General features: G+C 41.9%; 1 protein-coding gene across 1 annotated transcript in view; it reads right to left on the reverse strand.

Annotated features, from left to right (window-relative positions):
- Positions 1-677: 677 nt before the first annotated feature.
- LOC141271359 (uncharacterized) overlaps positions 678-22272 on the reverse strand; it is a 72468-nt gene continuing 50873 nt past the window's right edge. The window contains exons 5-10 of the mRNA XM_073681463.1: positions 17604-17741; positions 14127-14264; positions 9482-9589; positions 6880-7005; positions 5843-5977; positions 678-808 (exon numbers count right to left, since the gene is read on the reverse strand). Of these exons, the coding sequence (XP_073537564.1) occupies positions 741-808; positions 5843-5977; positions 6880-7005; positions 9482-9589; positions 14127-14264; positions 17604-17741 (713 nt within the window). The 3' untranslated portion in view covers positions 678-740. The remainder of the gene's footprint in view (positions 809-5842; positions 5978-6879; positions 7006-9481; positions 9590-14126; positions 14265-17603; positions 17742-22272) is intronic.

Raw genomic sequence — 22272 nt, forward strand, 5'->3', positions numbered from 1 at the left:
TACCACACTGTGTTTTGCAATATCTCTACTATGCTCCAAAAATTGTTGTAATATAAGTTTTTCATTGTAACAGTATATTGATAAATAGAAATGAAAATAGTAAAATGTGATGCCACTAAAGTGTTCGCATAATGACATAATATTACAAATTTACAGGAACCCAGTTGTATAATATCTATATTATTACCAGATTTTACTTAAAAAGGTTACATTCTAATTAACTACCACATTTTTCGGACTATAAAACACACAGGGCCATAAGATGCACCTAGGTTTTAGAGGAGGAAAATAGTGGTCGAACGTGATCGCCGAGACACAGCCGGAAGCCAGGGGCTACTGCTGACACTGCGCACGCTATTAAGGAGAATGAATATTAAGTGCTCCACAAACCCATGGGTGTGGGGAGCAATGAATATTCATTTTATTTAGCAGCGGGCACAGTGTTAGCTGCAGCAGACGGCTCCTGCCTCCTGTGCCCCGCTCCTCCACCGCTGCCACTCCTACCCCATCCACAGCCACAGCAACACCATTCAAACTATACACATTCGGACTATAAGACACACCCCCACGTTCGTCCAAGATTTTGGAGGAAAAAAGTACGTCTTATAGACCAAAAATTACAGGAATCTGCTTTGTATTTTTCTGAGTAATGTGCACTCTTCAAGAATCTTCAATTATCTTCAAATAATTATTTAGACTTTTTATAAACAAAAAAATAGGCAAAAAAGATATCAAGTTAATCACTTGCCTGCTTCCAATCGGTATATCCGATGGTATAGGTCATTCCATTGAGAAGACTCTGACACACCTAAAATAATATAGTAAATTTAAACTAAAAAATAAATAACAGTCATAGGCATTGAGTACATTTCTATTACTTCTCTGGCTACTGCCTTACTAATACTAAAGTCTATTTCGCCCTCCATTCTTAATAAAGATAAAATGTATTGCATCTCTAAGGACCTGTTCACAATATATTTAGCAAAATGTTTCATGTATACAGTGGCTTGCAAAAATATTCACCCCCCCTTAGCTTTTTACTTATTTTGTTACATTACAACTTGTATGTAAATATTTTTGCAATCCGATTTGTGTGTGATGCTTCATCACTAAATACTCTAAGTTGGTGAAGTGAAGTGAGAAAAATATAGGCGTAAGTTATATTTTTGGGATCAAACAACTAAAAATTGGCCTGTGCATATGTATTCACCCCTTTTGATATGAAGCCTCTAAACATTTCTGGTGCAAGCAATTTCCATCATAAGTCACATGCTTAGTGAAAGGATGTCCACCTATGTGCAATCTAAGTGTCACATGGTCTGTCAGTATATATACACCTTTTCTGAAAAGCCACAGAGGATACACCATTAAAGAAGTTGTCCACTACATTTACATTGATGCCTTATCCTTGGATAGGGCATCAATGTCTGATCGGATGAGGTCAGACACCCGTCACCCACGCTGATTATCTGTTATCGGTGGCGGCCTGAAGCATCTATTTGCTGGCTGTCTACTTGTAGTGGCTGTGGCTTGTTACTGCACATCCGCCTCTTATTCAACTCAATAGGAGGCAGATGTGCTGTACCCCACGGTGGCCACAAGTATACGGCCAAGCTCTGCAAGTAAATACTTCCGGCTGGCGTCCGCCGCCACTGATAACATCTGATCGGTGGGGGTGCCAGGTGTCGGACCCTGGCCGACCAGACATTGATACCCTACCCTAAGGATAAGTCATCAATGTAAAAGTAGTGGACAACCTCTTTAAGCAAGAGGCATCACTAACCAAACAACATCATGAAGACCAAGGAGATCTCTAAACAAGTCAGGGACAAAGTTCTTGAGTCAGGATTGGGTTATAAAAAATATCCCAATCTCTGATGATCTCCTGGAGCATCATCAAATCCATTATCATCAAATTGAAAGAACATGGTACCACAAGAAACCTGCCAGCCAAAACTCTTAGCCCCGGTAAAGAGGCGATTAATCAGAGAGGCAGCACAGATACCAAAGGTAACCTTGAAGGAGCTGCAGAGTTCCCAAGCAGAGACTGGAGTATCTGTCCATATGACCACCATAAACCGTACACTCCATAGAGGTGGCCTGGGCAGAAAAAAGCCTTTACTCACAAAAATTGTAAGGCTTGTTTTGAATTTGCCAAAACACAAGTGGGAGACTCCCCAAATGTATGGAGGAAGGTGCTGCGGTCAGATGGGACCAAAATTGAACTTTTTGGCAGCCAAAGTAAACACTATTTGGCGCTAAACCAACATAGCTCATCACCACAAGAACATCATACCCACAGGGAAACATGGCGGTGTGAGCATTATGCTTTGGGGATGTTTTTCGGCAGCATGGACAGGGAAAATGGTCTGAGTTGAGAGGAAGATGGATGATGTGAAATGCAGGGATATTCTTGAGCAAAACCTGTTTCAGTCTGTCAGTGATTTGAGACTGGGAGGGATGTTCACCTTCCAACAAGACAATATCCCAAAGCATACAGCTAAAGCAACACTTAAGTGGTTTAAGGGGAAACTTGTAAATGTTTTGGAGTGGCCAAGTAAAAGCCCAAACTTTAACTCAATTGAGAATCTGTGGTCTGACTTGAATATTGCTGTTCACCAGAGGAAACCATCTGATTTGAAAGAGCTGGAGCAGTTTTGCCTTGAGGGATGGGCAAAAATCCCAGTGGCCAGATGTGGAAAGCTCATAGAGACTTATCCAAAGTGACTTGCAGCTGTGCTTGCCGCAATAGTAGGCTGTATAAAGTACTGACTTTAGGGGGGTGAATAGTTATGCACACTGAAGTTTCCAGTTATTTTGTCCTATTTGTATGCTTCACAATAAAAAGAAAACCAAATGTTCACAGTTGTAGGCATATTCTTTACATGAACTGATGCAAACAAACTGTGAAATTCCAGGTTGTGATGTAGCACAACAAGGGGGTGAATACTTTTCAAGACACTGTATCCTGGAAAAAGCTTATCAGCCAATATAAGAAATTAACTTAAGCATAGCCATAAGGTTTCTTTCACCTGATGGTTCCCAAAACAGTCCATATGGCTACTCTTGAGCTAGTATAGATTGGTATACCTTTAACCATATAGAAAAGGTTAGTAGTGTACACTTTTCTACTGCATAGTCATCTCTAAAAAAGCATACTGTTTAATGTAAGATTTAACATGAGAACCTATTGCTGAAATATTCCTCTGTACTCCTATGTAGTGGCATAATTTTAAGCCTTCCTCTAGAGCATGTGTCAAACTCTGGCTGCAGGCTGATTATATTTGCCCCTGGAGTCAGGACTTGCTACAGCAACACTGTGTAGCTCAGCTGAACTCACATGCCTGAGTCTCAGTCCAGGCAAGCAGGCTGCTCCTCCTCCTGGCTCCTGCTCTCCTCAGCCTTCAACCTTAGAGCTTCCTCCAGTCCTCCAGCCTGTGCAGAAGGCCATGTTCTCCCTCTCTCCTACTTATGGAGGTGAGAATGTTTCCTGCTGCATGTCAGCTGTTTCACAGCAGGATGGTTCCAGAATCTGAGATTACAGTGATATAGTGACTTTGTATATTCAAGCTTCATGCGCCTCCATTCAGGATCAGGTTTCTCAGCCACATTCAGCCTTGCCAGCATGAAGCTCTGAGCCCAAAGTCACCATATCATGGATTCTAATCTCTGACAGGGTGGCCTCCTGTCACTGCTGCTGTGATGAATCCAGGCTGGGACTGATCCCTTTACCCCAAGCCTGCCCCCCATTCAGTGGAGTCTGTATACTAATACCTAAATACTGTACCTGTGCATTATATATATATATATATATATATATATATATATATATATATATACAGTACAGACCAAAAGTTTGGACACACCTCATTTAAAGATTTTTCTGTATTTTCATGACTATGAAAATTGTACATTTACACTGAAGGCATCAAAACTATGAATTAACACATGTGGAATTATATACTTAGCAAAAAAGTGTGAAACAACTGAAAATATGTCTTATATTCTACTGTAGGTTCTTCAAAGTAGCCACCTTTTGCTTTGATGACTGCTTTGCACGCTCTTGGCATTCTCTTGATGAGCTTCAAGAGGTAGTCACCGGAAATGGTCTTCCAACAATCTTGAAGGAGTTCCCAGAGATGCTTAGCACTTGTTGGCCCTTTTGCCTTCACTCTGCGGTCCAGCTCACCCCAAACCATCTCGATTGGGTTCAGGTCTGGTGACTGTGGAGGCCAGGTCATCTGGCGCAGCACCCCATCACTCTCCTTCTTGGTGAATTAGCCCTTACACAGCCTGGAGGTGTGTTTGGAGTCATTGTCCTGTTGAAAAATAAATGATGGTGCAACTAAACGCAAACCGGATGGAATAGCATGCCGCTGCAAGATGCTGTGGTAGCCATGCTGGTTCAGTATGCCTTCAATTTTGAATAAATCCACAACAGTGTCAGCAGCAAAGCACCCCCACACCATCACACCTCCTCCTCCATGCTTCACGGTGGGAACCAGGCATGTAGAGTCCATCCGTTCACCTTTTCTGCGTCGCACAAACACACGGTGGTTGGAACCAAACATGTCAAATTTGGACTCATCAGACCAAAGCAAAGATTTCCACTGGTCTAATGTCCATTCCTATTGCTTTTAGCCAAAACAAGTCTCTTCTGCTTGTTGCCTGTCCTTAGAAGTGGTTTCCTAGCAGCTATTTTACCATGAAGGCCTGCTGCACAAAGTCTCTTCTTAACAGTTGTTATAGAGATGTGTCTGCTGCTAGAACTCTGTGTGGCATTGACCTGGTCTCTAATCTGAGCTGCTGTTAACCTGCGATTTCTGAGGCTGGTGACTCAGATAAACATATCCTCAGAAGCAGAGGTGACTCTTGGTCTTCCTTTCCTGGGGCGGTCCTCATGTGAGCCAGTTTCTTTGCAGCGCTTGATGGTTTTTGCAACTGCACTTGGAGACACTTTCAACGTTTTCCCAATTTTTCGCACTGACTGACCTTCATTTCTTAAAGTAATGATGGCCACTCCTTTTTCTTTACTTAGCTGCTTTTTTCTTGCCAAAATACAAATTCTAACAGTCTATTCAGCGGGACTATCAGCTGTGAATCCACCGGACTTCTGCACAACACGACTGATGGTCCCAACCCCATTTCTGGTGACTACCTCTTTAAGCTCATCAAGAGAATGCCAAGAGTGTGCAAAGCAGTCATCATAGCAAAAGGTGGATACTTTGAAGAACCTAGAATATAAGACATATTTTCTGTTGTTTCACATTTTTTTGTTAAGTATATAATTCCACATGTGCTAATTCATAGTTTTGATGCCTTCAGTGTGAATGTACAATTTTCATAGTCATGAAAATACAGAAAAATCTTTAAATGAGAAGGTGTGTCCAAACTTTTGGTATGTACTGTATATATATATATATATATATATATATATATACATATATATATATATATATATACATACAGTTAAAACCAGAAGTTTACATACACTATATAAAGACACATATGCATGTTTTTCTCAATATTTAACATGAAATCAGAATAAACCTTTCCCGTTTTAGGTCAATTAGGATTACCATCATTTTTAATATTTGCTAAATGCCAGAATAATGAGAGACCTAAAGTCCTGTATTGCCTGCACATGAGGAAAGAGACATAGTGAATCAAAAATACTATACTGCATTTCTAATTGGAGATATTTGCTAATATTATTATTATTACACCAACTACATATTGGGATAGGATCTTGGAGATAGGAATACCCCTTTAACGTGTGCACATACTCTTGCATGTAAACTTACCAAGGCACCCATACATAAAATGTATATTACATACTTACCTGGAACCCCTAAATTTGGTAAGTTGGGCTTGTCTTCATTTATTGCGTTGACAACCAAATCTCCCTTAGCTATTGGTAGACTGACTTTTGGATTAACGTTGGGCTGTGCATTCAGCGCTGGGATCTCAGGTAGCCCTTAAAAGAAAAAATGTCAACATTTTATAATCACAAGAATAGTCCATAAACTGTGACGTTAACAGTGTTTCAAATATTATTTGAAATGTATGGAGAGAAAAAAAAAGCATGGGCTCCATAGTGCAGAGACCCTTAAAAGGATTGTTCACCTCTTGGGGCAATTTTTTTTCACTTAAATGTATGTATTTCAGGCTAAAATTATTTTTTTCAATTAGATTTCATTAAACATTTTGCAATGTTTTGCTTTTACAGGCTATTTGTTTGGCCACGTTCATATGTTCTTTATTTGGTCAGTATTTTACATCAGTATTTGTAAGCCAAAACCAGGAGCGGGTGATAAATACAGAAGTGGTGACGTGTTTCTATTATACTTTTCCTCTGACTGTTCCACTCCAGGTTTTGGCTTATAAATACTGATGTAAAATACTGACCAAATACTCAATGTGTGACCGTGGCCCAACACAGAGGCTATTACAGACAAACTGCGCAAAATTTTTAATGAAACCCAACTGATTTTTTTTTTTATTATTCTTTTAATAGTATTAGTATTATTATTATTAACAGAAAGGGCATATGGTAGAGTGATGGGCAAATAGCAGGCACAACCCAGTTTTAAAGCCAGAGGTGGAATAGATAAGCTGAAGCTTGCCCCGGGTGACGGTTAGATTCAGGAACGACCGTGTTTCAAATAAATAGTTAAAAAATAAAGACGTGTTGTATATCTCCATTTTTTGTAACTATTTATCTAGTATCACTTGGTATACATAACCTTTCTACTTATTTAGCTGTTATAATTTTTAGCTTAAAAATGAATTTATGTCTGCTTTTGATCTTCTAACAGATATAAAAGACCCCTCTAAAGGGGTCCAATATATAACTTTATTTATTTATATTTCATTTACCTGGAACTTCTGATTTGGATAAGTTGATTTTTTCTCCATTTACAACATTGTCCATCAAATCTCCTGTTTTTAGAGTTGGGCTGATCATTGTATTAATTCTAGGAAATTTAGTTAGTCCTGGAATTTCTTAAAAGAAAAAAATGTTAAAATGTTACATCATTGAAAAAATATATTTGTGTCTTAAAATGTATTTAGGTTTTTCATTATACAGTAATACTCTGCATGGTATTCAAGATCTATTTTAACCCCTTCACCACCTTTGATGTAAATATGCATCAAATGCCGTGTCCCTGCCTGTGATATGGGCTGTCACGCCAATCCCACATCTTTCCCCTCATTTGACGACTGATCAGTACACCACCCATGACTGTTAACCAGTTAAATCCCGCTGTCAATTACTGACTGCGGGATTTAACACTTTTCTGATGGAAGCTTGTCATTCGTCCTGCCTATTGGTGCCCCGTGATCACGGAGCTCCTATGGGTTGTAATTGTCTGGGTTGGCCTCCACCGAGCCAGGGCGTAATGGCGGCTAACTGTTACAGTGGGCTCGCCAGCCGGCAGGCTGTCCTCAGCAAAACAAAAAGGGGAAAGTTGTGGATGGGATGCAGGATCAGCCTGTCTCAAAAAGCAGTGTCCAGACCTCAGGTGCAACAGGAAAAAAAGCTCGCAATAATGATGATTACAGCTCTCCACAGTTATTCAGTACACTGAGCCAACAGCCCCTCATGGTGTGATGAACCCAGCTCTTTTTTTGCAATGTGTAGCAGCTCTCCTCACTCCCGCTGCATATAGCACTATACGTGCACTAAAACTTCTCCTCTCAGTCTGGATCTTGGCATCCATGGCACCTCAGGCTTACTGGAAAGTACCTCAGCTCTCTTCCCACTGCTGACAACTAAGGATCCTCCATAGACATCTCTCATCTGATCTCTAACTGACGTCGTCTGGCAGTTGGGCACTTCTTGAACCGTTCAGGACACTATGTCCCATGCGGCTGCACAGATTTGGCTGTGGTATCGACAATGACCACAGCAAAGGCACAGGCTGGCCTCCTTGATCTCCAGTGCCACTCAATCCCAGAGGAGCAGGGTTGCTTCACCTTGGCACGGTAGTTCGCCTATGGGACTGCTACCCACCAAACTTCGCAATAGCCCTTACACTAATTACATGCATGTATGTAAAAATGGCTAAAGAGCTGGCTTCTCACACCATCAGAGTTCACAGATATTTGTGACGCCTGTCTTTGCAGGGGCATGCCTGTCATTACAATACTCCTGTGAACGCCGGCTCCTGGTCAGCATTCAGAGGAGATCGTGATTTCTCCTATATATAGCAGTGTATAATCCTACAAAATATCTTACTAAAAGTATTGATGCTCTTTTGAAGACAAAGGGTGATCACACCAAATATTGATGTGATTTATATTTCTTTTCTGATCATTCACTTTGCACTTTGTTAATTGATAAAAATATACTATTAACAATCAATTTTTTAAACTATTTGTACTTTCTGCATTTTTTTCCCACATCTGCCTAAATGTTTAGCACAGTCCTGTACATTTTACTTTAGTTAAATCAGTATTTTAATTAAATACAAGCCATGTGCTTGGGAGGTAAGAGTTTCAATAAAGAACGGGACTTAGGGAGTGCTTACGATCCATGTGTTAGTAGTGCATAAAATACTTGTTATGGAAGTGGCAGCCCACAATATCCAACTGCTTCAATGTACCAAGAAAAACCTGGAGGTCTGAACTGAAACGTAAATTGATGTGCATGCAAAAGTAAATGCATGTTCACACAAAGCCATTAGACAGAGAAAAACCAAAGACAAGAAAAATACCCAAATAACTGGAAGTAAATGGATAGATCGCACAGTGCAAAAATAATAATAAATAATAAAAGGTATTTAGTTAACATAATTTTGATCAAAATAATGTAAAAGCTATCCCGCCACGTCACGGCAACCCTTATGGGACAGTCCTAACTCTACTATTAAAAACCTTACCATTTGTCAATTTACATACATATGGACAAGGGCAGAGAGACTGTCTTATGGCTTTGTGTGAACATGCATTTACATTTTGCCTGCACATCAATTTATGTTTCAGTTCAGACCTCCAGGTTTTTCTTGTCTTTGGTTTTTCTGCTTCAATGTACCGTAGCAATTATTTGGAGTATTAACGTTTGTGACCTCCACTGATCAAAATTGTTTCTATTATGTCAGAAGTTTTGTAAAATTACAATGACTTTCCAAATCATTAGACAAATAGAGGATTATGGTATATATACTTTAGATCTATATAACAAATGTCTATGATATAGACATGTCTCTATGTAAATGCATTCAAAACAGTTGGGGACAAATAATTGGCTCAACCTGTGCAGTCAAATAGATGCCCAAGGGATATGGAGGGCCATTTCCACCTCCAAAGCAGTTAACAGCTTTTGTCACTGACACATTATTGGACTCTAAAGACTCCTTGCACAGGGGCCCACTTCTGTCTGTGTCAGCTCTTGATTCATAGAGATATAAAAGTTGCGATCAGTTAAGAATTTGGCAGTCGACTTCCACACAATTGACTTTCTACATGAAAACCATACCTGCTACTTCTGCTTTATCCTTAACAGATAAATCTTCTTTAGGTAGCTGTAGACAGGTTTTAGCATTAGTAATGGGCAGAGGATTCAGTCCTGGGATTTCAGGTGAACCTTAAAGAATAAAACACAAAATAGTATGCAAAAGGTACCTAAGGGTTCCCCTTTAACCACTTTGCGCACCAAGATGTACGTATATGTCAAAATTATGGCTTCGGCACAAGAGTTGTGCCATTCACAGCTGGAGCAGGCAATAATATATACAGTATGCGGAAAGACTACATATGCCATAAATAATTCAAAGAGATAACTTTATTATTAAAATAAAAAAGCATTTAAAACATGTATGTGAAGATTGTCTTATAAATAATATCAATAAAGAAATGAGTGGTTATTTTTACATTAATCCAATGATTCAAAGTATATCTAGGAATGGCTTGAACATGCAACAACTCCCTGGATGGATGCAAATATCTGAGGTGATGTGGTTTGTTGGATCCAGTCTATTGTTTCATATCTTTTATCCTTGTGTGGTCTCTTATGTGGATGCATCAGGAAGGGGTAATCCATTACATGCTTATGAGGAAGACATAGTCATTTATGGCATAGCAAACAGCATATTATATGTAGCACTCCTTTTGCACTTTACAGTCACTTTTTGCATGCTTATTATTGCACTTTATTGGATATTTGCATATAGTGTTGTATATATATTTCATTATTAATCCAAAAAATTGTTTATGAATTACTATTTTATGCACTAAGCACTTTTTTCCCTTCCTTTCTACCTCTATTAGTAGTGACACTGTGATATTGCAGAATGGAATTTGTATATTAGGAATGTTTACCATATTTAGAAAAGTCATCTTCCCCTTATTCTACTATCATATACCTATTTTAATTTGTCCTGGAACACTATATTGATTGTTGCATTTTGGAGCCATTTTAGATATATTTTGAATCATTAGATTAATGTAAACATAACCATTCATTTCTTTATTGATAAATATAAGACCGTCTTCACGTACATGTTTTAATTGCTTTTATAGTGACTTGCGAAAGTATTCACCCCCCTTGACATTTTTCGTGTTTTGCTACCTCACAATATGGAATTTTACCGTTTTTTTTCTGAGGGTTTGCATCAGTTCATGTAAAGAACATGCCTACAGCTGTGAACATTTGGTTTTCTTTTTATGTGAAGCAAACAACAAACTGGACAAAATAACTGAGAACTTCAGTGTGCATAACTATTCACCCTCCTAAAGTCAGCACTTTATGGAACCTCCTTTTGCGGTAATTACAGCTGCAATTCACGTTGGATAAGTCTCTATGAGCTTTCCACATCTTGCCCCTGGGATTCTTGTCCATTCCTCAAGACAAAACTGCTCCAGCTACTTCAAGTTAGATGGTTTTCTTCTGGTGAACAGCAATATTCAAGTCTGACCATAGATTCTCATTTGGATTAAGGCCTTGACTTTGACTAGGCCACTCCAAAACAGTTACACGTTTACCTTAAACCACTCGAATGTTGCTTTAGCTGTATACTTTGGGTCATTGTCTTCTTGAAAGGTGAACCTCCGTCCCTGTCTAAAATCACTGACATACTGAAACAGGTTTTGCTCAAGAATATCCCTATATTTTGTCATATCCATCTTCCTCTCAACTCAGACCATTTTCCCTGTCCCTGCTGCCAAAAAACATCTCCACAGCATGATGCTGCCACCACCATGCTTCGCTGTGAGTATGGTGTTCTTGTGGTGATGAGCTGTATTGGTTTGGCACCAGACATAGCGTTTACTTTGGTGGCCAAAAAGTTCAATTATCGTCTCATCTGACCACAGCACCTTCCTACACATAGTTGGGGAGACTCCCACATGCGTTTTGGCAAATTTAAAATGAGCCTTACAATTTTTTTTGTAAGTAATGGCTTTTTTCTGCCTACTGTTCCATAAAGGCCACCTATATGGAGTATATGTCTTATTGTGGTCTAATGGACAGATACTTCAGTCTCTGCTTGGAAACTCGGCAGCTCCTTCAGGGTTACATTTCATCTCGGTGCTGCCTCTCTAATTAATGCTCTACTTACCCGGACTGAGAGTCTTGGTGGGTGGCCCTCTCTTGGCAGGTTTGTTGTGGCACCATATTCTTTCCATTTGATGATAATGGATTTGATGGTGCTCTGGGGGATTATCAGAGATTGGGATTTTTTTTATAACCCAACCTGACTTGTACTTCTCAACAACTTTGTCCCTGACTTCTTTAGAGATCTCCTTGGTCTTCATGGTGTTGTTTGGTTAGTGGTGCCTCTTGCTTAATGGTGTTGCAGCCTCTGTGGCCTTTCAGAAAAGGTGTATATATACTGACAGACCGTGTGACACTAAGATTGCACATAGGTGGACTTCCATTCACTAAGCATGTGATTTATGAAGGTAGTTACTTGCACCAGCAATTTTTAGAGGCTTTATAGAAAAAGAGGTGAATACATTTGCACATGCCAAGTTTTAGTTGTTTGATCCCATAAATTTAACTTATGCCTATATTTTTTTCACTTCACTTCACCAACTTATACTATTTACACTGTGTTCCAAATTATTATGCAAAAAGTGTTTAGGAGTGATAAGGTAAGAATTTTTTTGTTTGTCAGTTAAACTCATTGATGTTGATGTGTGTCAGGGCTCTTTATATCACTGTAAGCAATTGCAGACACCTGAGCTAGATAGTTTGGCAGGTGTGTCCAATGAAAGGCAAAACTACTTAAGAAGGCTGTCCCACATTATTAAGCAGCCTACATTTTCTGCCAAAATGGGAAAGAAAAAGGATGTGTCGGCTGCTGAGAAGCAACAAATTGTGGAGTGTTTAGGTCAAGGCATGACTACAATCAACATTGCCAAGACACTTCATCGTGATCATCGCACAATCAAGAAGTATGTAGCTGATTCACAGTACACATGTGTGTGTGCTGATAAGGGAAAATTGAGGACACTTTCCTACAGGCAGGTTAAAAGAACAGCGGCAAAAAAGCCTTGTCATAGCAGCCAACAAGTTTTTGAAGCTGCTGGTGCCTCCAACGTCCCCCGAACAACAAGATGCAGGGTCCTTCAGAGGTTTGCAGCTGTGCGTAAGCCATCCTGTCGACCTCCTCTATCCACTGCACACAAGCAGAAACGGCTCCAGTGGGCCAAACAATACATGAAGACTGACTTCAAAACTGTTTTGTTCACCGATGAGTTCCGTGCAACGCTCGATGGTCCAGATGGATGGAGTGGAGGATGGCTGGTTGATGGACACCCCATGCAAACACGGCTACGGCGCCAACAAGGAGGAGGTGGAGTAATGTTTTGGGCTGGAATCATGGGGAGAGAGATTGTCGGCCCCTTTAGAACCCCTGAAGGGGTAAAGATGAACTCCATAATGTATTTTGAGTTTCTCAATCAGCACTTCCTACCATGGTTCAAGAAGAAGAACCGTGCATTCTGCAGCAAGATCATTTTCATGCATGATAATGCACCGTCTCATGCTGCGCATAACACATCTGCATCTCTGGCTGCTATGGGCATAAAAGGGGACAAACTTATGGTGTGGCCCCCATGCTCCCCTGACCTCAACCCCATTGAGAACCCCTCTGGAGCATCATCAAAAGGAGTGTCTATGATGGCGGGAGGCAGTTCACATCTAAGCAACAGCTCTGGGAGTGTATTCTGTCCTCATGCAAAACAATTGAAGCAGAAACCATCCAAAACCTGACAAATTCAATGGACGAGAGAGTTCAGAAGCTCCTTTCGAACAAGGGGTCCTATGTGCAAATGTAACATCACCTAGAATAAAGTTTTGAGTTGAAAATTGTTTGATTTCAGTTTGTAATAATCTGCTAATGCTTATAATTTCAAAAATGACCATTTTTTTTGTTCTTTATTAAAATGAAAAGGTTGAAAACTCTGCTGTGCATAATAATTTGGAACATGCATTTTGAGTGCAGTTTGAGTGTTTTTTTTTTTTTTAAATATACTGTTATCATAGGCAGTTTGTACAAAAACCTTTCAATTGTACTCTAATAGTTAATTGACTGGAAAATTATAATGACTGCAATTCATATAGGTAATTTGGGAAAATCTGAGAAAATATTATTTGCATAATAATTTGGAACACAGTGTAGTGCTAATGCATCACACACAAATCGGATTGCAAAATATTTACACACAGGTTGTAATGTAACAAAATAGGTAAAAAACAAAGGGGGATTGAATATTTTTGCAAGCCACTGTATATGTTAATAATAAAGTTATGTCTTTGAATTCTTTATGGCATCTGTAGTCTTTCTGTATAGGTTTAATAATTGTATAGGTTTAATAATTGTAGATTTGACTACAACCAGTATACTTGGTTTACCCTTTGCTCGGTGGCTTCTGACAAATTATGTAGGTTTTCATTAGGCTTATTTTTTCAAAACAAGATGTAGCTTTGATTACTTACAGATTTGTGGTATGCCTTTTTGACCACTTTTTATTAAACCTTTTTAGATACAGAATGAACAAAAATGTAAAAAAATTCTTAAATATTAACATGTAACTTTTTTGTGTTTTGCTACTTTTTTCCCCACAAAAAAAGACAAGTTTATTTAGACACATTTACATAATATTAAAGTATTATCTACCTGGAACTCCTAATTCTGGCACAATGGGTTTATTTCCAATAATTTCACCATTGATTGATAAATCTCCATTAGGTAAAAGTAGACTGTCTTTTGCATTAATATTGGGCAGTGGATTTAATTGTGGAACATCAGGTATACCTAAAAGGAAGAAATATGAAATCTAAAACAAGAATACTTTAGTGTTAAAGAGTTTGATTTTAGGGAACGCTTAATACAGCGTAGATACTTGTTGCATACGCCCGTCATGGACTATCTGCTTCCAGCAGGACCAAGGTAGGAAACCATGTACATACGGACATTATGTGCACCACTGGGCTCCAGGAGTTTCTATGCGCTAACACAAATCAGTTAAGACAGCGTTTGCTCTGGGCAAGTGAGCATTGTTAATCAAGCTAAGAGAAAGTGCACTACATGTTAGGCCCCCTTTAAATGTCCATATAAAACCAACAGTCAATAGTGTTTTGGCTCAGCGTGTCATCAGTTTGCCATTCGTGTTTTTCCGGTATGGATAAAGAAAGAATGAAATGATAAAGCTTCTCCTTAGGGCCACGTTCACACATTCAGTATTTGCTCAGTATTTTACATCTGTATTTGTAAGACAAAACCAGGAGTGGGTGATAAATACAGAAGTGGTGACGTGTTTCTATTATACTTTTCCTCTGATTGTTGCACTCCTGGTTTGGGCTTAAAAATACTAGTGTAAAATACTGAACGTGTGAACGTGGCCTTATTTTGCAGTGTTAAACACGTACAGCACACGGATGGCACATGGATGCCATCCGTGTGCTGTATGTATTTTACATGGACCATAGACTTGTACTGGCCCTTGTGATCTGTGCTGCTGGTAAAAAAAAAAATGTCTCAGAGTGGTTTACATGGACACAGGGCTTGTGTGAAAACACAGACATGTGCACAGCAGCATACGTTATAATGGGTACATGCGGTATCTGTGAAAAAAATGGATGCCACACGTACTGCAAACATGGACAAGTGAAGGGGGCCTTAAGTGAGGAGGCGGGACAGTGAATAGACAACTTACCCGCGTCAATGGTGCGCATAGTAAATAAAACATTTTTCTATACAACCAAAGCATTAAAATCTATGGTACAGACATGATTTTTATAGTGGCTAAGATTTAGCAAAATGTTGTAAAGGACAGCAAACCATTGAGGGCCATCAAAAAGTTAAAAGATAAAAGAAATCTTTATACTCACCTCACTGCTCACTTCACCAGCCCCTTCGCTCCTCACAGTCACACGTCCAGCCCTTGCCGCATCTTCTCATCACCACCACTCGCGGTGAAATCCTTCCACTAGGCTGTGACTTCCAGCCCTGAAGAGGCCCTGGAGCATTCTGCACATTCGCGTGTAAGGGCACAGGACATGTTGTGGTTTCATGACGTGGCCTTTCGCTCGCTTCTACAGAATTCAGCACAAGTGTCGGTGATCAGAAGATGCAGCGAGGATAGGACGGGTGGCCATGAGGATTGGAGGGGCTGGAGAGGAGATGAGTGAGGTAAGTATAAGGATTTTTTTTATTTTTGACATATTATGCCTACTATACTCTGGGGCCTGGAGAGACCCCAGCGTATAATAAGGGACAATAAATTAGCGAAAAAGGTGACTTTGAATTTTGATTGCTCATCTCTTGTGAAGGCCATTGTTTTCTTTAACATTGAACTTGGTTTGGATTATGAATTAATAAATTAACTTTTGTTAAATCTTTATGGGGGTTATATAAAAGCAAAAAAATAGCAATACTGCCACTGTTTTTTACTTTTTGAATTTTATGCCAGTCACATGCTGCACATGTGAATGGCATCACACGCATGTAATATGCATCACAATAGCATCACTCGCTAGTAATGTGTTTCTGGAGCAAAAGGTACTAAAGATATTCAGTAATAGTAAGAGCTGATTTTTTTTACTTATAACTTGTATTTTGGGTTGAACCCCTTCTCGACATATGATGTACAATTACATCATATGTTGGATCTCTGACTTCGGTGTGTGCAAGCCGAGCCCACATCTTTCCTGGCAGATGATGGCTAAATCATTCAGAAAATAACAAATACAGTAAATAATGGGAAAAAATGCTTTTAAAAATATGAAGAAGAAAAAAAAAACTAATCTTCGAATCACCCCCCTTTTAGCCCAGTAATAAAAAAATAAAAAATTCACATATTTGGTATCGCTGTATTTGTAAAAGTTCAGTCTACCAAATATAAAATAAATTAATCCGATCGGTAAAAGGTGTAACTAACAATATGAAGAATTAAAATGCCAGAATTACTTTTTTTCGGTACACAGGGGATGGATTGTACAATGGGTCTTCTCCCTGTCTGTGATTCTCCAGCCCCTTTAACTGCCTCTGGTCTTTGATTCCCCAGTCCCTCTACCTGCTTCTGGTCTTTGATTCCCCAGCCCCTTTACCTGCCTCTGGTCTTTGATTCCCCAGCCCCTTTACCTGCCTCTGGTCTTTGATTCCCCAGCCCCTCTACCTGCCTCTGGTCTTTGATTCCCCAGCCCCTCTACCCGCCTCTGGTCTTTGATTCCCCAGCCCCTCTACCTGCCTCTGGTCTTTGATTCCCCAGCCCATCTACCCGCCTCTGGTCTTTGATTCCCCAGCCCCTCTACCTGCCTCTGGTCATTGATTCCCCAGTCCCTCTACCTGCCTCTGGTCTTTGATTCCCCAGCCCCTCTACCCGCCTCTGGTCTTTGATTCCCCAGCCCCTCTACCTGCCTCTGGGCTTTGATTCCCCAGCCCCTCTACCTGCCTCTGGTCTTTGATTCCCCAGCCCCTCTACCTGCCTCTGGTCTTTGATTCCCCAGTCCCTCTACCTGCCTCTGGTCTTTGATTCCCCAGCCCCCTTACCTGCCTCTGGTCTTTTATTCCCCAGCCCCTTTACCTGCCTCTGGTCTTTGATTCTCCAGCCCCTCTACCTGCCTCTGGTCTTTGATTCCCCAGCCCCTTTACCTGCCTCTGGTCTTTTATTCCCCAGCCCCTTTACCTGCCTCTGGTCTTTGATTCCCCAGTCCCTCTACCTGCCTCTGGTCTTTGATTCCCCAGTCCCTCTACCTGCCTCTGGTCTTTGATTCCCAAGTCCCTCTACCTGCCTCTGGTCTTTGATTCCCAAGTCCCTCTACCTGCCTCTGGTCTTTGAATGATAGGTAACTGCTGAGATTTCAAACAGAGGAGGCTGGGGAATCACACACAGGGAGGAGAAGACCCAGAGTGTAGTCCAGCCCCTGTGCACCGAAATATAATTAGCAGAAAATTTCAAATAGTGATTAAAGAAGAACCATCTTTATAATTTTTGTAATTCTTATTGTCGCCTTCCTGATTCTTAATAAAGCTTATTTATATTTTAATATATTTCTGTCTGTACTGAACTTTTATGGTCAGTTTGTTTTTATCCTTTGTCCCATTGTTCTACTATGCAAACACATTTAAATAATATTTAAGTATTGTATATACCTGCAATTCCTAATTCTGGTACGATGGGTTTATTTCCAACCGTTGCAGCTGTGTCTAATGAACCTCCATTAGGTAGAGGTAGATTGTCTTTCTCATTGGTAATGGGCAGTGTATTTCGTCCTGGAATTTCAGGAACACCTACAAGGAAGAACTGTAAAATCTAATACAAAAATGCTTTTACGTTAAAGGGTTTATCCAACTTTATGATATTGATGATCTTTCCTTAACATATGTCATTAAAATCAGATCAATGGCATTCCAACACCCACCACTGATTAGCTGTTTTCAGCTCTGATGCTGGCTGTAAGTAGACATTAACAGCAGCCAGGGCAGCACAGCTCTGCTACCAGCTCTGTACTGGTTGTTGCTGAGAACTGCAGTTCAGCTACTATTCTGTAGCCTTCTTTCTACATAAACCTCAGTGGAGATGTGGATATATGCAAACTCAGTCACCTTTTAATAATTTTAATCTTGCCTATTCAAAACATATTAGGAGCATTCCATTTTTTAGGTTATTTCTAAATGACTGGTACAGGGTGATTCACTCGCTACTTTACCTGGAAAAATTGCTTAAGAGATATAATGCTGGCTGCTGTGCATAAGATGGCAATTTCAGATATGCTTGGGGTTTGGACTGAGGACCTACAGATGATTTATCAAAATACCCATTCTGTGTAAAAGTCCAAACAGATAAGTCAGGGGTACGATTCAATTTTTTAACATACAATATGTTCCCTGTGTGTGTTAGATAAACACTCCCATTTTAAAGCTAGTTCTTTGAAAGCCATACCCATTTTATGACCACACTCATTTTGCTAGCCATTGTTTTCTCAACCACAAAATACTAGTAACAGCAACCTAAAGAAAAGGAACAGTACCCTCCTTAGCCTACTAACAATTTTTTTTAATAGGGAAAGTCTTATTGCCTCCTGTCAAGTACACATTATTCTAGGGGAACTTTTAGTCACTTCTTAGCATGATGTACAGTGTAGGGACCCCAGCTCAAAATGGAAAGGATAATCTACCTCCTTTCCATCTGTCACCTTAACTGTCTGCTACAGCCAATGTCTGGCCTCAGTAGCCTCAGGCCAAAAATGCGTAAGTAATAGTGTTGAGCGAGCACTAAAATGCTCGGGTGCTCGAAGCTCGGGCCGAGCTCACTGTGATACTCGGGTGCTCGACCCGAGCAACAAGTCCAATGTTAGTCTATGGGAGACCCGAGCATTTTTGCGGCGGCTCCCCCGGCAGTCTGTAGAAAGCCTAAAAAGTGCCCAAAATGATAGTGACAGTGCTCAAATGACATGGGGACAGCAGGGGGATCGCCCCAGGAAGCATTTCTGACCCACAAGTCACTGCTGTCAACAACGTGGTCAGAGGTATTAAGCCACTTTTACGGGCTCAGAATAAAACGTTCAAAACGAAACTGAAACTGTTTTCCTGTGAAATATGTTAAGGAACTTCCTTTCCAGGGTAAAAACTTGTGTATAAGGTAAAATAAATAACCAAAAACAAAAAATACTCCTCCAAACCCTGGGCTATGTTCACAAGTAGCATTTTTTATGCGTTTTTGCACTTTTGTATTGCTTTCAACCGTGACAAATGCATTCACCGGGAAATGTCATTTTAACATTTTACAACCTTATCTGGCCATGTGCTGTGTGACACATGCATACAGTGCTGAAAAGACATGGGAACAGCATGGGGAAGACCCCTGGAAGCATCTCTGACACCCAGGTCACTGCCTAAAAGTGTGCCCATCAGAAGTCATCCTTGCCGCATCAGAAGATGCAGACTTGCAATTTGAGCAGCTGCGGCACACAGGACTGTAATGCAGTATTTGTTGGTATACCCACTGCGTCTCCTATACAGCCTGCCTGCCTGCATGATATCTGGGATGAATATTAGTCCTCAGAAGGACTGTTTGTTTGATTTTGTAGGCTTTAGAGACCCTACACTACCTATTTCGCAGTATTAATCTCTCCTAGCTCAGCAGCACTCTCCCTACACTGTCTGATCCCAGCCGTCTGTGTCCATGATGGCGGCGCCTGGTTTTAAATACTTGAGGTGACGCTGTGCGGCCAGCCAATCACTGTAATGCCCACAACCAACATGGCTGTGGCATTACAGTGACTGGCTGGCAATCCCTGCATGTTCATTGGCTCTGTGAAGAGCGCCAAACATGCAGGGCGGAGACCCGAGCTCCCGCCCGAGTAACCCGAAAATGCCCGGTGCTCGCTGAACATCGCGAGTAGTGAGATGCTCCGGCGAGTACCAAGCAGTGTCGAGTAGTGTTGAGCCACCCCCGTAGTGTTCGAGTTCGGTTCGGTTCGTCGAACACCCGTGTGTTCGCCGAACTGTTCGTCGAACTGTTCGTCGAACACCTTCGAACACCGTTAAAACCAATGGCAGGCAAACAAAAACACATAGAAACACATAGAAAACACCTTCAAAGGTGTCCAAAAGCTGACAAACTGCTCAGAAGACACAACTAACACATGGAAAAGTGACAAGTACATATAGTCATGCGAAAAGAAAAGAGGTGGAGGAGTAAAAGGAGGGGGAGACACAGATATAGGCATGTCATGCCCTTCTAAAATCCAAAAAGTGAGAAGCCGAGACGGCCAGTCCGCTCCTGCCCGTGCCACCTCCGTGTCGCCGGGTTTGTGCCAGAGCCGCGGTGAACCCTGACGGCCAGCCCCCCTCTCCCAATACTGGTGCCTGTCCGCTGGTGGGTCGAGAGAGCCCCCCTGTGGTGGAGGCAGCTCTAAGCTTTTTAATTTAAATTGTCCCTCTAATTTGAATGAATACACTTTAAATCCATTTACAAGGATCTATTGGAGGGCAAGTCTCATGCCAGCAGCCGCGGTAATTCCAGCTCCAGTAGCGTCCACTAAAGCTGCTGCAGTTAAAAAGCTTTTATAAGGATCGAGCTCGGCTGTCCACCGCAAGGCATCCTAGTGCCAGTCCCAGCCCCTATGCCTTGGGGTGCCTCCTGATGCTCTTCACTAAGTATCCCGTGGTCCCGAAGCATTTCCTTTGAAAAAATTAAGTGTCCAAACTACAGGTGGTGTAGCTTGCTTAACAGCCGTGATAATCCGCTGACTAGCAGACACTGCTACTAGGCACAAAGTATTTCCTGGGCTAGATGCAGTTAAAAATTTGTAAGTAGATACTCTCGTTGGATGCTGAGAAAGCATTCCATAGAGTCTCCTGGCACGCCATATATGATTCTCTTAAAAAGCTTGGGGTAGGGGTCTAGGGGACCCTTTTATAGCCAAAATCACGGCCCTGTATCACAATACGTCACCTAGGCTGAAGATAAATGGAACTGTAGCACCGAGGGCTCGGTTGCTACAGACGTATTGCACCTCACCCAGAGGTGTGATATCTCACTCTCAGATAAGGATGGAGTGTGGATCAGGACCCGACACCTGCATGCATTACACCACATTGCCGTGGGGCAGGGCGACCAATATGCCCCTGAGATGGGCACGACAGTCCCTGTCCCTGGCTGGAGTGGGGGGAGGGAACACTGAGGAAGGGGAACCCTGCAGTGCAGGAGCAGGGAGGAAGCAGTTCCTGGGTGCATTGAGAAGGGAGTATAAAAGGTGGGCACCATCTTAGTTCAGTGCAGAGAAGTCTGAGCAGAAGTGGCAGGGAGCAGGGGCTCTGCATGAGCTCTGCTCCGGAGGCGGGCCTAGTAACAGAGGCCCAGGCCTGCAAGAGGGAGAAGGAAGGAAGAGGAGCGGAGAAGGCTCCAGGAACGAGGAATGAAGGGATCCCAGGGGTGCGGACGGGCGAGTCGCCACCGCACGCCCGAATCCACCTGCGTGGAGGGGTCAGGCCAAAGGGGGAGACCGGTCCCCGAACTAGTGGAGGCAGGAAACGACCCTCAGCTAGAAACCGGAGGCTCTGACATTTTATGTGGCGCAGCCCCTTGCTCCACCCGCTAGGAAGGCACCACATAGGGTCAGGGAAACTGGCGCCAAGTTTACCAAGAGGAGGCCCGAGGCAGCCGGACAGAAGTGTTGGTAAGAAAGGCCAGACAAAGGACACACAAAGGGGGTCCTGTGAAGCGCTCCAAAGTTATCTGGGAGTTGTCTGAGCCCCTCACCTGGTGAGCACAGTACGACGTGGGCAGCCGTTACCTGCAGACGTGGTCTGGATAATAAGAACTGTGAGTAAAGGCCCTGAACTGCATCACTGACTCCGTGTCGTTACTGCTGCTGCCCTGCACCATCACCCCCATCCTCCGCATACACTGCCCTGAGGCTATACTCCTCCCGTGGGGAGTTATGCTACGCTCTGCTGCACCCACAACACCAGCCTTAGCGGTCTGCCCTGTAGCGGCGGTTCACTCTGACCGCAATCCACGGGTGGCGTAGTCGGACATTTAAACATCAAAACCACATAAATAGTTCCGCCACTGGTTTGACCGCCCTGAGCCACGGAACCGGATCGCAGCCACGAAGACTACAACCACCAGCATCCACCAAAAAGGGTCCGGCTCCGGGTGTCCCAAGGCCCAGGGGGTGCGTCAGAACATTTTCATCACCTTTCACAATCACCAATGGGACAAGGCAGGGATGTCCTCTGTCCCCTCTCTTATACATCCTAGTGACGGAGCACCTGCTCTCATCAATTCGCCATAACCCCAATATTAGGTGGA

Source organism: Phyllobates terribilis, unplaced genomic scaffold, assembly GCF_046119375.1.
Source record: "Phyllobates terribilis strain yellow unplaced genomic scaffold, ASM4611937v1 Scaffold_5__5_contigs__length_657084704, whole genome shotgun sequence".
Taxonomy (NCBI): domain Eukaryota; kingdom Metazoa; phylum Chordata; class Amphibia; order Anura; family Dendrobatidae; genus Phyllobates; species Phyllobates terribilis.